Source organism: Equus asinus, chromosome 4 (assembly GCF_041296235.1).
Source record: "Equus asinus isolate D_3611 breed Donkey chromosome 4, EquAss-T2T_v2, whole genome shotgun sequence".
NCBI classification, from domain to species: Eukaryota; Metazoa; Chordata; class Mammalia; order Perissodactyla; family Equidae; genus Equus; species Equus asinus.
In genome coordinates this window covers 23,892,881-23,905,239 of record NC_091793.1, presented here as the reverse complement: position 1 = coordinate 23,905,239, position 12,359 = coordinate 23,892,881, and the positions used below count along the sequence as shown (strand labels likewise).

At 56.2% G+C, this 12,359-nt stretch overlaps 1 protein-coding gene across 2 annotated transcripts in view; it reads right to left on the bottom strand.

Annotated features, from left to right (window-relative positions):
* The window catches only part of TMPRSS6 (transmembrane serine protease 6), a 39,230-nt gene that overhangs the window by 4,541 nt on the left and 22,330 nt on the right, over positions 1-12,359 (bottom strand). For both annotated transcript variants that reach the window (XM_070506929.1, XM_070506928.1), the window contains exons 11-15: positions 3,734-3,879; positions 3,264-3,362; positions 2,191-2,304; positions 764-880; positions 270-438 (exon numbers count right to left, since the gene is read on the bottom strand). In XM_070506929.1, coding sequence (XP_070363030.1) covers positions 270-438; positions 764-880; positions 2,191-2,304; positions 3,264-3,362; positions 3,734-3,879 — 645 coding nt within the window. The remainder of the gene's footprint in view (positions 1-269; positions 439-763; positions 881-2,190; positions 2,305-3,263; positions 3,363-3,733; positions 3,880-12,359) is intronic.

Below are 12,359 nucleotides of genomic sequence, written 5' to 3'. Positions count from 1 at the left end.
TATTGCTGAATGGGTGAGGTGAATGAATGAGTGAGTGAATGAATGAATGAATCGCTGACTTGGCTTAAAGCAAGATACCAAAAGTAAAGCACAGAGAGGTTGAGCAACCAGTCCAGGCGGAGCCAGGACTGAACCCAAGCGTCGGAACAGCCAGTCTGGGGCCCTCTCACCACCCTTCCCTCTGTCAGCTTAGATCTGGGACACTGTACCTCCCTGCCACGGCCTTTCCTCCCCACTGCCATGGTCTCAGTCCCCATTCCCTGCCTCACCTGTCCTCCTGGAAGCAGTGGGCAGCGGTTATCACCCAGCGGTCAGCGATAAGGGCTCCCCCACAGATGTGGCGGCCCCGAACCTGGAGGCTGGCCTGCCACGGCCACTCCCCCTCCGATGACACAGCCCCACCCACGATGCGGCCAGAGGGGCCCTGGAGGCCACAGTCTAGGGGCAGGGATGGACAGAGGGAGAGGGGCAGGAGCGAGGCCAGTGAGAAACAGAGACAGAGAGCACAGAGTAGAGGAAGAGCACAGGAAAGAGACGGGGGGAGGTAGGGAAAGAGAAGGAAGGAGAGGGGAGGAAGAGATGAGGGGGCAGAGGTGGGACAGAGAGGGACAGAGACAGACAGACGGACAAACGGTGAGATCTCCCTCCAGCTTCCCGGTGTGGGTACCTCCCTCCCACCCACGCTCTAGGGTCCAGCAGGTGCAGGGTCTTCTGCCCACCCGACGCTGTCAGAGCCCTCGGCAGCTGGGCAGGGCAGGCTCACCACAGTGCTGCTCGTCCGAGCCGTCCCTGCAATCGGGCTGCCCATCACACTGTGGGTTGGGCTTCTTCACGCAGCTGCGGTCCTCACACTGGAAGGTGAATGTCCCACAAGGCACCCCTGGGATATGGCAGGGCACACAGGGTGGGTCCCTGAGCCTGAGAGAGCCTCCAAAACAAGCCTCAGGGAAGATGGACCAAGGAAGAGGCCAGGACGTGGGTGGGGAGGGGTCTCTTGACCACACTGAAGGGGCCCCTGGGGCTCCTTTAGGGTCCCCTAAAGTCAGGCCATGCCTCTCCCCACCCCCTGCTCCCTCAGACTGGTCTGTTGAGATGAGGCTGTCTCCCCTCTCAGACTGGGTCTCCTGACCACAGGGTCATGCCTCCCCCCCAGGTTGGTAACCGAAGGCAGAACTGTGCCTCCCCTTTCAGACTAGGCTCCCAAGAGCAGGGCTGTGTCTCTCCTGTCAGACTAAGGTTCCCACTTAGACTGGCAGACCTGCAGGCCCTGGCCCCGCCGGCTGCCCACCTGCTCCTCACTGTCTTCACCGTGAAGAACTTTCTGTTCCACCACCTGCTCTTCGCCTGGTCTCCATTCCTCCTGCCTATTTAAATTTACCTCTCTTCAAGGTCCAGTTCAGAGCCTGCCTCCTCTAGGAAGCTTTCCTGCCTGATCTCCTCCCTGCCCTCTGGTCCTCCCAAGCTACTGGACATGATGCCCAGAAGGCTTTGGGCCAGGAACTCATGTCTTCCTACTAACAGATAATCCCCAGAGGGTAGGGACCACATCTCGGGCGTCTTTTATTCCCACTTCCTAACTCTGTCTGCCTGTCACTGGGGAATCTACAAGCATTGGTTGGTTGGTCATTCGGAAGGATGACGGATGGATGGATCAAACAATGGACATAGACGGGAGATTGGGCAGACCAACGAATGGGTGGATTGATGGTCCTGTAGGGAGACTGACAAACAGCTAGAAGGAGGGATAAATGAGTGGATGCAAGGACCAATGGACAAACAGGTAGTTAGAGAGGTCGGTGAATGGATGCATGCATACCTGCATTCATGGATGGAGGATGGAACAATGGACACACAGACAGGTAGTTGGGTAAACCAATAAATGGGTAGGTTGGCAGTTCAGTGGAAAGGGAGGTGGGTGACTGGACAGGCTGATGGATGGATGAATGAGTGGATGTATGAATCAGTGGACAGACAGGGTGGTTGGAGAGACAAGACGATGGAAGGATGGACGGATGGACGGATGGACGGATGGATGGATGGACGGACGGATTGACATATAGGCGTACATACAGATGGGCTGGTGTTTGGACAAGAGGGCAGAAACTTTTGCAAAGAAGCACACAGAAGAGCTGGACTATCTGAGCCCATTCTTTGGTTTCCCCCTAGCTACCTGGTCATACCCGGTCCTACCTTCCTGGCACTGCTCTTCGTCACTCCCATTGAGACAGTCAGGCTGCTGGTCACAGACCCTGGACAGTGAGACGCATGTGCTGTCCTCTTGGCACTGGAATGTGGCTCTGCACACTGTGTGGGGACACAGAGAGGGGCAGGTGGGAGGAAGCCAGAGGAACCAGGCTGGGACTTGGAGCGCCTGTGGAACATGTATTATACCACTCGTCACAACCACAAATGTCTTTCTCAGCTACTTTACACCTGAGTTTCACAGCAATCCTCTGAGATACGCCATTTCATTGGCGGAAACAGAAATAAAGTGATTTGTCCAAGGTCACCTGGGTGAGCCAGAACCTGAAGCCAGAGGTTCTGGTTCCAGATACGAGGCACCTTCCTGAGCAGGAAGGCAGGGTCATCCCAGAGGCGGCCTACCTCTCTCCCCTCCTGCTTCTCTCCCCATATATTTAAAACTTTGATGGAATGGCAGAAGGGGGAGGCGTGGGGAGATCAGACCAGAATAGCCGGCCCTGATGGTGACTCTGGAGCCAGCAGCCAGGATCCAGAGGGAGAGGTATTATTCCAAGAGAGCCCTGGCTTGGGGACCACCAGGACCCGGAGCCCCTTTGCCAGGGCTGGGCAGTGGACAGCACAATTCCAGTGGGAGTTGGCACCTCCTGTCTGAAGACCTGAGGTAGATGAGTGAGCCCCACTCAAGGGAGGGAAATAAAGGGTTCTGTCCTTGCTTAACAGCTTGCCCTTCCAGGTCCTACCCTCATCCTTATTGGATGTTCCCTCCAGGACAGCCGGCCAGGACAGAAGCCTGGGAGGAGATGGCCTGATGAGGAGAAGCCCTGAGCTGGGAGTCAGGAGACCTGAGTCCCAGCTTGTCCCTGCCACTGCTGCATGGGTGGCCCTGGGGAGGCCACTTTCCCACTCTGGGCTTCCATCTTGCCATCTCAGTGCAGGGAGAGCCCCACTTCCTGGAGGCTAATGACGAGAACTGCACGTGGAGGGGCTCTAGTCAAAGGGTGGGCTCTGCTCAGAGCAGAGAAGGAGAGACAGAGGAGGCACGGGCCAGGGGGGCCGCTCACCACAGTTTCGCTCGTCCAGGCCGTTGGGGCAGTCCTTGACGCCGTCGCAGGCGGGCACACAGAGGCCGTTCACAGAGCAGAGGAACTCTCCAGGGCAGGCTGGACAGGGAGGATGCCATTAGGACATGCGCCATCATGAAAACGCATGCAGACGAGCCCTCCCCCCGTGTGCTCACACGTGAACCCACATGTACACGCACACATCTGTATACGTGGTCTGTGTGGACATACGTGTCCAGGCATGTGCACACAGACCACGCACAGGTGTGTGTACCCAGGGAACACACATGACTGCCTTGTACATGTGGACACACACAAAGCTGCATACATCTGTGCCCGTGCTCATATGTACATGCACACACACACACTCCTTTTGTGCAGCGTCTGGGTGCTTCCAGGGATGGCAAAGAGGCAGGGAGGGGCTGCGGGGCTCTGGGGTGCCGCCCTGCCCCTGGCCTGCCCGCACTCACGGTCCGACTGGTTGTACAGGCCATAGTGCACCTGCACGCCGGGCCCAGTGAGGGAGATCTGGGAGGTGAAGTTGATGGTGACACCGGCAGTGGCCACCACTGGGATCCTCTCGGCGTAGGGCTGCAGGGTACGTAGGCCACACAGCCTAGGGGTGAGCAGAGACAAACTCAGCGCCACACAGGCTGGCCCAAGGGAAGGGATAGTGCACAGACAGGGCAAGGACAGCGCAGCCGGAGAGGAAGGGAGAGACACACCCCCACCTCCTCTGTCTTGATTTCTCCCTTGGGTGACTGCTCACCCGCAGAGTCATCTTCTAGAAAGCAGCCTGGCTATGTCACTGCCCTGCCCCAAAACCTTCAATGGCTCCCCACTGCCTGCAGGATAAAATTCAAAGTCTGGATTCGAGTCGCAGTCACCTAGGAGCTGTGAGATTCTAGCAAGTCAGAGTCCTCCGCTGAGCCTCAGTTTCCTCCCTTATAAAATAAGGGAGCACCTCATGTCTGTTGACTTGACAAAAGCCTTCAATGTGTCAGCAGCGGCAAAGTCCTTGACGGGTCTCCTCTCTGTAGACAGAGAGGACAGTCCCCTTGTGCTCGGTGTAGGGTGAGAAGGCAACCGTGCCCCATTCAGGCACTGTCCCTCCCACTGAGAAGCCTCCACAGCCCTGGTGGTGTCCCTGTGACTCTCTGGGCATGAAGGAGGCCCCAGTCCTACTCCCAGGACCAGTAGCGCAGTGCTGATGGGCAGCACCTTCTCCGTGTACAGCCACACCCGGGGGGGCTATCCCCCAACCACGGGAGCATCCCCCTACCCTGGGAGCATCCCACAACCATGGGAGTGCCTCCCAACCAAGGGAGCACCCCCCAACCATGGGAGCATCACCCAACCATGGGAGCATTCCTCAACCAAGGGAGCATTCCCCAACCATGGGCACATCCCCCAACCCTGGGAACATCCTCCAACCATGGGAGCACCCCACAACCATGGGACACCCCCCCCCACCAAGGGAGCATCCCCCAACCATGGGAGCATCCCGCAACTGTGGGAGCATCCCCCAACCATGGGAGCATCTCCCAACCATGGGAGCATCCCCCAACTGTGGGAGCACCCTCACATCCCTGCTGGACTCCTCCTCCCCTGATGCTCTTGTTCCCACAGAGCAGGTAGGAGAAGCCCCACAGAGAGGCAGAGTTCTCCCCAGAGACCAGGTAGGAATCCTCCCATCTCCAGGGTCGGTGTCACGTGGGGCTCATCCCACAAGGTGTCTGGTCATCCGTCACCTCACAGAGGAAGTGGGCATGCATGCTTTCACAGAGCGGGAGCAATCACTCCCCCAGAGCGGGGACCCTCCTCAGAAAGCAGCGGGGGTTCCCTCCCTTCCCAGGTGGGACACCATCACAGAACAGATGGGTGGGTCCATCAGCTTGTAGGAATGCCCCCCACAGGGAAGGGAGTACCCCCACAGACCAAACAGGAATGCCTTTGCAGATGAGGGAAACACACCCAGAACACGGGTTGAAAGCTCCCCAGAGAGAAGTGGAAGTACTCTGGCAGAGAAGGTGGGAGCAAGTCAAGAGATCAGGTGCGAATGCCCCAAAGCATGATGGGAACAGCCCACAGGGTAGGTCGCCTAATTCCCAGTGGCAAGGTCCTTCCTCAGAACTTCTAGAACATGGCCAGCACTTACAGCTCAATTAACTAATGAAGGAGTTGATCAATGAACAACTGAGGAAGGCTTATGAGTTGTTTTAACATCCCAAGGTGCAGGGCTGGGGCTGGCCACTGTCGGGCCTTCTCGTCCGGCCCCTCCCTCATCGGCAGCAGCATGGCAATGGCCTCGCTGTACAGGGGTTTTGAGGTTCTTGCAGCAACTCCACCCTGTGAGGGAGGAATTGTCCTCATCCCATTTTCCAGATGAGGCTCCTGAAGGGAAGTGCCAAGCGGGGCCAGAATCCAGCCTCCTCAGGACCCAGGGGAGCCCACCCAGCCTGCTCTGGGGGGAGGTGGGCCCCTGACTCTCACTGCAACAGGAGCTCCAGGGGCTGAGCCCTCACGTCCTCCACATCCTACCACGGGACCTGGCCTACGGTACAGACTCCCTATGAGTACTGTCTGGCCTCAGTGACCTTATTCTTGCCCCATACCAACAAACAGTTCTCAAAGCACGGTCTGGAGACCTCGAGGGTCCAAAGTAGAAATTATTTTCATAATAATGCCAAGATATCATTTGCCCTTTTTCACTTTCCTAAGAATACAGTGGAATTTTCCAGAAACTACGGGATGTGTGATATGTAACCAAGTGAATGTGGAAGCGGATGGGGGGGATGCAGTTGTGGCCTATTACTAATCTAGTTATTAAAGAAAGTTGAAAAAATGTGAAAAATGGTATTTTTCTCACCAAATGTTTTTAGTTTTTGAAACTATAATTTTTCATAAAATGTTGTTTATGTTAAAATGTAATGGGTTTATTATTATTTTAAGTGAATTGATAAATATTTTAAAATTTTCTCTCTTTTAATTTCTGGTATTGTAAATTTAGAGTATATAACCTATTAAAAGCTCTTTGGGGTGCTCGACAATTTTGAAGAGTGTAAACGAGCCTGAGATGGAAAATTCTGAGAACCCGTGCTGTGCACACCATTCCCACAGCCACCCCCACCCCTGAACGAGGTGCCACCAGGGGGCGCCCCCGAGCAAGGCTGGCCCCTCATCCTTTTAAACCTAAGCAAAACAAGGGGGTTTGGTCGTTTGTTTGTTTTTAAAGTGGATAAAAAAGTGTTATCCTGGATTTTCATCCCCAGAGAATTGCCCTGGGGAGTGGAAAGGAGAATCAGGGGCTGGGAAATACTGCAAGGAAATGAAGAATCAAGTATATCCCGGAATATACCTGAGATTCAGGGATGTGAGGTGCCATCCCCACCCAGTCCAGGAGAGAGATGGAGACAGGCAAGGAGGCAGAACCGGGATGGAGGGGAGCAGGATGTTTCAATCCAGAAGAATTCGAGGGCTCGTGGTCACCCTGAGCCTTGGCCAGGGGCCCTAAGGTACCGACAGGGCGCTTTCTCCACTGGCATCCAAGAGGGAATTCCAGAATCAGCCCGTAGCTCAGCCTGGTACCCCAGGAGCCCGCCCAGCCTGGGCAGCATTTGGTTCTCGCCCTAGAGGTCTGGGGCAGGGGCAGGGTGGCAGAATCCCCGGGGCGAGGCTCTCCGTTCTTAGGGGCCAGACGAGACTTGGAGGCAGAGGCTGCAATCCAGTGACTCAGGCTGAGTCACTCAACTTAAAGATGATCTGTTTAGTCTATAGAGTGTTAAAATTTTTCTTTTCAAGTTTAGTGCCAATTAATTTCACATAATAATCTAGATTCTTGCTTCTCCTGAAAAATAAGCCCCAGAAACGCTGGCTAGAAGTAATCAGAGCCTGCTCGAATTAGGCAGGGCATGAGTGGCCCTGCTAATCAGGTCCCTACCTCTCCCACTCGCCCCCATGCAGCCTGCCTCATGGAACGACAGGGCAGCCTGGCTGCTTCACACGTTCGCGTTTCTGGGTCCTGCTGCAGAGCCTTCTGGGGGAGGGGATGCACACTCTGCAAATGCCACGCTCTCCCCCACAGGCCCTCTCTGAGAAGCACCAGAAGTCTGAAGGCCGTGGAGCCCACCTTTCATCTCAGCTACAAAGTGCTGGGGGTCTGAAGGTACATTTTTGGACTGTGTCCTGCCTGCCTTTCTCACCTCTCTGGATTTGGAGATTTTTCTTCTTGTCTCACCCAGATGGTAAACAGAGACCCTGTCAACCTACTTGCGTATCAGCAACTCCACACAAGGAGGAATTCAAGAAAGATCAGATGAGTAGGTGGGTGGGTGGATGGATGGAAAGGTAGACGGGAGAGTGAGTGGACGGAAGGATAGATGGATGGATGAGCAGGTTGAAGGAAGGAAGGGTGGGCAGATGGATGGATAGAGAGAAGGATGGATGGATGGAAGGGTGGTTGGATGGAAGGGTAGATGGATGGATGGATGGGTAGACAGGTGGAAGGAAGAAGGATGAGTGAGTAGATGGATGGATGGATGGGTGGACAGGTGGAAGGAAGAAGGATGAGTGAGTAGATGGATGGATGGATGGGTGCACGCATCCATTCCCCTCCCTAAGGACAGGTGAAATGGGAAGAAGGGTCAGAGAAGGCAAGCACCAAAGAAGGGAGGACGAGCTGACATGGTGCCAGAGCATTGGACGTGGAGCTGCAGCGCTGAGTCTGAGGTCTGGCTTTGCCACATGGACCAGCTGTGTGACCTTGGGCCTATGGCCCAACCTCAACAAGCTTCAATTTTCACATCTGTAAAATGGGGGTGATACTATCTCCCTCGTAGGGTCTTTTAAGGAATACATGAGACAATGACTTCTCTGAAAGCAAGCTGCTGTCGTTGTCAGGCTGTCGACTCGTCTAGGGCAGCACTGGGGCACTGCCTTCCGCATTGCCAGCACCCAGCACGGGGTCTGACACTCGCCAGTGCCCAGGAGGCTCTGTGGCTATAGGCAGTGCTGGCCGCCCGGGGGCTCAGGGGAGCAGAAGGGCCACCCCATAGCCAGGCCAGGCCAGAGGGGGCTCCAGCAGGCCTAAGGAGCCAGTAGTTTTGCCTGTTCCCATGGGCGGGAGGGAAGTGGAAATGGTTGGGCAGATGACAAGAAAAGTGACATCACAGGAGAGGAAGCTGGCAGGAGGCAGGTTCCCAGAAAGGGGGAAGCCTGAGCTGTGGTGACGCCCAGCCAGAGTGGTTCTGCGAAACCAAGCCGCTGGTGGCCAGATCTCATGAGGCCAAGTCCCTCCCAGCCTCCAGGCCACCCACAGGGCATGAGGCCTCAGCCAGGGTCAGGCGGGCACTGGGAGAAGCTGGGTAGAAACAGGGAGGTGGAGGGAAGGCAGAAAGGGCTCAGAGGAGTGAGGCGATGTGCCCAAGGATGCCCAGCCAGTGGAGGGAGCCCAGGCCAGCCTTTCCTCACCGCTCTGCTGGCACCTGAGGGGTAAGACGCCCTGTCCCCCGACCCACCCTCAGTTGTTGCTCGTCGTTGGCCATTCTGAGCCCAAAGACTGTGCCACCCCCTCCCTACAAACCCTGTGGCTGGAAATCTACGCCCTTCCCCGGATCTCTGTGTCTTTGCCGCCCACGCAGCAGATTTTCCAACAAATGCTCATTCAAAGAATTTCCCAGCAACTACATAGGATGATCATTATCAAAAAAGATCGTAACTAGAGGAAATGGTTTATCCCGTGCTTATAATTTGGAGGTACACCTCTGCCTTCCTTTCCACACTCAGACACGGGCGGGGGGCACAGGGGACATGAGACTCCACCTGGGGACCCTGGACCCTTAATGAAGATCTGAGAAGATGGAAATGGGACTTCCCAGGCTGCTCTCGGAACTGCCGAGAGCCGCAGAAGCTGTCGGTCCTCTCACCAGGAGGCCAAGGGATTGGTGGGGAGGGCCTTGGCCAAGAGAGTGAACAGCTGGCATGGCTGCTCAGAGGCTTTGCGTGAAAGAATCTGCATGAGTGTGAGCAGTGACGTGTGCATGCACACACGCACACAGGCATGCGTATGTGCACCCACACACGTTCTGGATCAGACTGCCTTGCTCAACTCTGGCTTCTCCAGTTATGAGCTGGGTGACTTTGTGCAAACGACTTTACCTCTCTGTGCCTGAGGCTCCCCATTGGTCTGTGAAGGCAGTACAGGGGCCTGCTTCCTCACCAGGTTGTTGAGGAGGAAGGAAATGGCACGGCGAACCCCTTAGCTCGGTGCCTGCCCAGCACAGAGTGGAAAGCCAGTTATTAATGTTTGGCGCCTTCTGGAGCTGCTCATTACCCGGGCCCATAGGAGCCAGTGTCCTCCACCCGTTATCTCATTGAGTCTTCCCTGGGCAGGGGGCTCTGTTTCAGGCCCATTTTCCAGATGAGTTACCTGAGGCTGGGCGTCCTTGTCTAGTAGGAAGGAGAGGAGGCAGGACTGGAACCCTGTTCGGTCTGGTTTCAACTCCTATGCTCTTTCCACCTCGCCAGCCCGATTTGGAAGGACATTTCTTTAGGAACTAATAAACACAACTTCCTGAGAGACGTCTTTCTGATGGGTAAACTATAAAAAGTTGGGGCCCTGGGCTGGCCTAACCTCCTTGTTGTGCAGACAAGGAAGGGGGTGTGCCCAGAGTTAACGCAAAACCAGGTGGCCAGACTCCCCTGCACATATCTGCAACCCCCCAGGAGGTGAGGGGAGGCTTGGGGAGAGAGACCCTGTCGGGCCTCACCCTCCCCACCCACCCACCAGCTGGCTGCACCCTGAAGTTCGTCCCCACCACTTCAAGGCAAAAAGACAAGGACAAGAGGCCAAGTCCTTGGCCCTCACTTGGCCTCAGTTTCCCCACCTGTACAACGGGTGAGAGTGGGGCTCGATGGCCCATCCAGCCCACACTTTCCATCCCTCTTTGGTGACACGGGAGGGAGAGCCCCCCCCCACCTCCGCTAGAATCTGTCACAGTGCCTGAAATTCCACCATTGCAGTCACATTCTTTTGGTTAAGACTCCCCGTCCACGGTCCTCATTTAAAACCCAAGGGTAGGGGCCAGCCCGGTGGTACAGTGGTTAAGTTCACACATTCTGTTTCAGCAGCCCGGGGTTCACGGGTTTGGATCCCAGGTGGGGATGTGCGCATCGCTTGGCAAGCCATGCTGTGGCTAGCGTCCCACATGTAAAGTGGAGGAAGATGGGCACAGATGTTGGCTCAGGGCCGGTCTTCCTCAGCAAAGAGAGGAGGATTGGTGGCAGATGTTAGCTCAGGGCTAATCTTCCTCAAAAAAGTAAAAACAAACCCCAAGTGTAGCTCATGACATTCCTAGGACCCAGTGCCCATACCTCTGCCCGACCCTCCTGGCTGACTCAGGGAGGGAGGAAGAAGGCTCTCCCTGGGGAGCGTCGTGTGGACCGTCCTGTGTCCTACCAGTCATGGCTGGTGGTGGGCATGGGAGACACCCTTACCGTGGGCACCACCTAATTCTGCTGAGCCTCGATTCCTTCTCTGGGAAATGGAATGAAGATGCCATTGACGTCACAGGCCGCTGGCCGGTGAACTGAATGCCCCATGCTGAGCACCAAGCGTGGAGCCGCAGGGCACCTGGGGCTGGGCCTGGCGCCTGGGGAATGGAATCGCCACGGGGTGGGGTGAGGGCAGGGTTGTCAGACCCTGCGGCCCTTCTGGCTCCTTCCCAGCTCCTCTCCGAGATATCAGATTCAGTTCTGGGGCTGAGAGGGCAGCAGGAGAACACGTTATCATCATTCAAAGAACTATGAATCATGGGCCACTCCCAGGGTCGCTCTGTGGGCTCCTGATGTTGAGGGGTGAGCCCAGCTGTCCTTGGTCTGGGTAGGCCCCAGGCAAGTGGAAAAGGGCCCCCAGGGAGCTCCATGAAAGATCAAGGTGGTCACGGCCAGAAATGCCACCCATGTGCTGGAGAGGTGGGACAAGATGCCCCTTCTGCTCTCCAGACAGCACAGGCCAGAGCCACATCAGATGTCACCCTCAGACAGCACGGGCCTGAACTCATACCACCTGACTGATGTCCCCCCCAGACAGCACAGGCCTGAACTCACACCACCTGATGTCCCCCCACACAGCACGAGCTGGAACTCACACCATTGACATCCCTTCTTTTTCCTTTTAATCACAGTCCCTGATCAACTGCAAAAGCCCTGGAGAGGATGACATCCTGTCAACGGGCATTGTCAGTCCCCATCACCTTTTGTCTGATGCTTTTGAATAGGACCAACCGATAAGCAGAGGTCAAGTGTTGGTGAATGTGGACACCAGTCCCCAGATCCCGGAATTCCGGAGTCCTAGAACCCCGCAATTTCAGTCTATTGGAATCTTGGTTACTCAAAATAGCCAAGAAATCAAGAACCTTCCATATTAGCATCCCAGCCTTAGACCCCCAGACCCCCTGGGTGGAAGGGAGAGCAGAAGCCCAACCTGCTTCTCTTCAACGTCCTGGGACCCCCGGTGGGGAGGGGTCTCCCGGCTCTACAAGGCTACTCCTCTCTCCCAACAAGGGGGCCACAGGAGGGCCTCCTCTGCTCCCCTCCATGCCTTCCACTCCCCTCCCCGCTGTCCCCCTCGAACCATTATCACCTGCGCCTTAATGTCCTCTCTCTGTACAGGATGGCCGGCGCAGCATTTGGTTGTGGACCCCTCCCATGGTAGATGCCCCCCCCACCCCGACCGGCCTAGTTCCCACCTCCTCCCCCCACACAAAGGAAAGTGCGTCTGCACCACGTCGTCCCGCTCCCCTGCCCATCCCACTCCTTTGCAGCTGTCAGGACCACCAGCGGCCCCCAGGTTGCCAGCCCCAGTGGGCATCTACCAGTCCTGAGCTTACTGATCCAACCACAGCCACGGCTGACCCGAGGACGGCCCCTTGCATGGCCTGGCCCACCATGTCCTGCCCGCCTCCCTGAGGGACTCACTTCTTCCTCACAAACTTTGTCACCAGAGAGGCCAAGGGCAGGACAAATAGCAGGGCTGGTGCCCCACTGGGGATGTGGGGGACACAGGGTGACCGTGGTTACCGCGCATCCCTGCAGAAG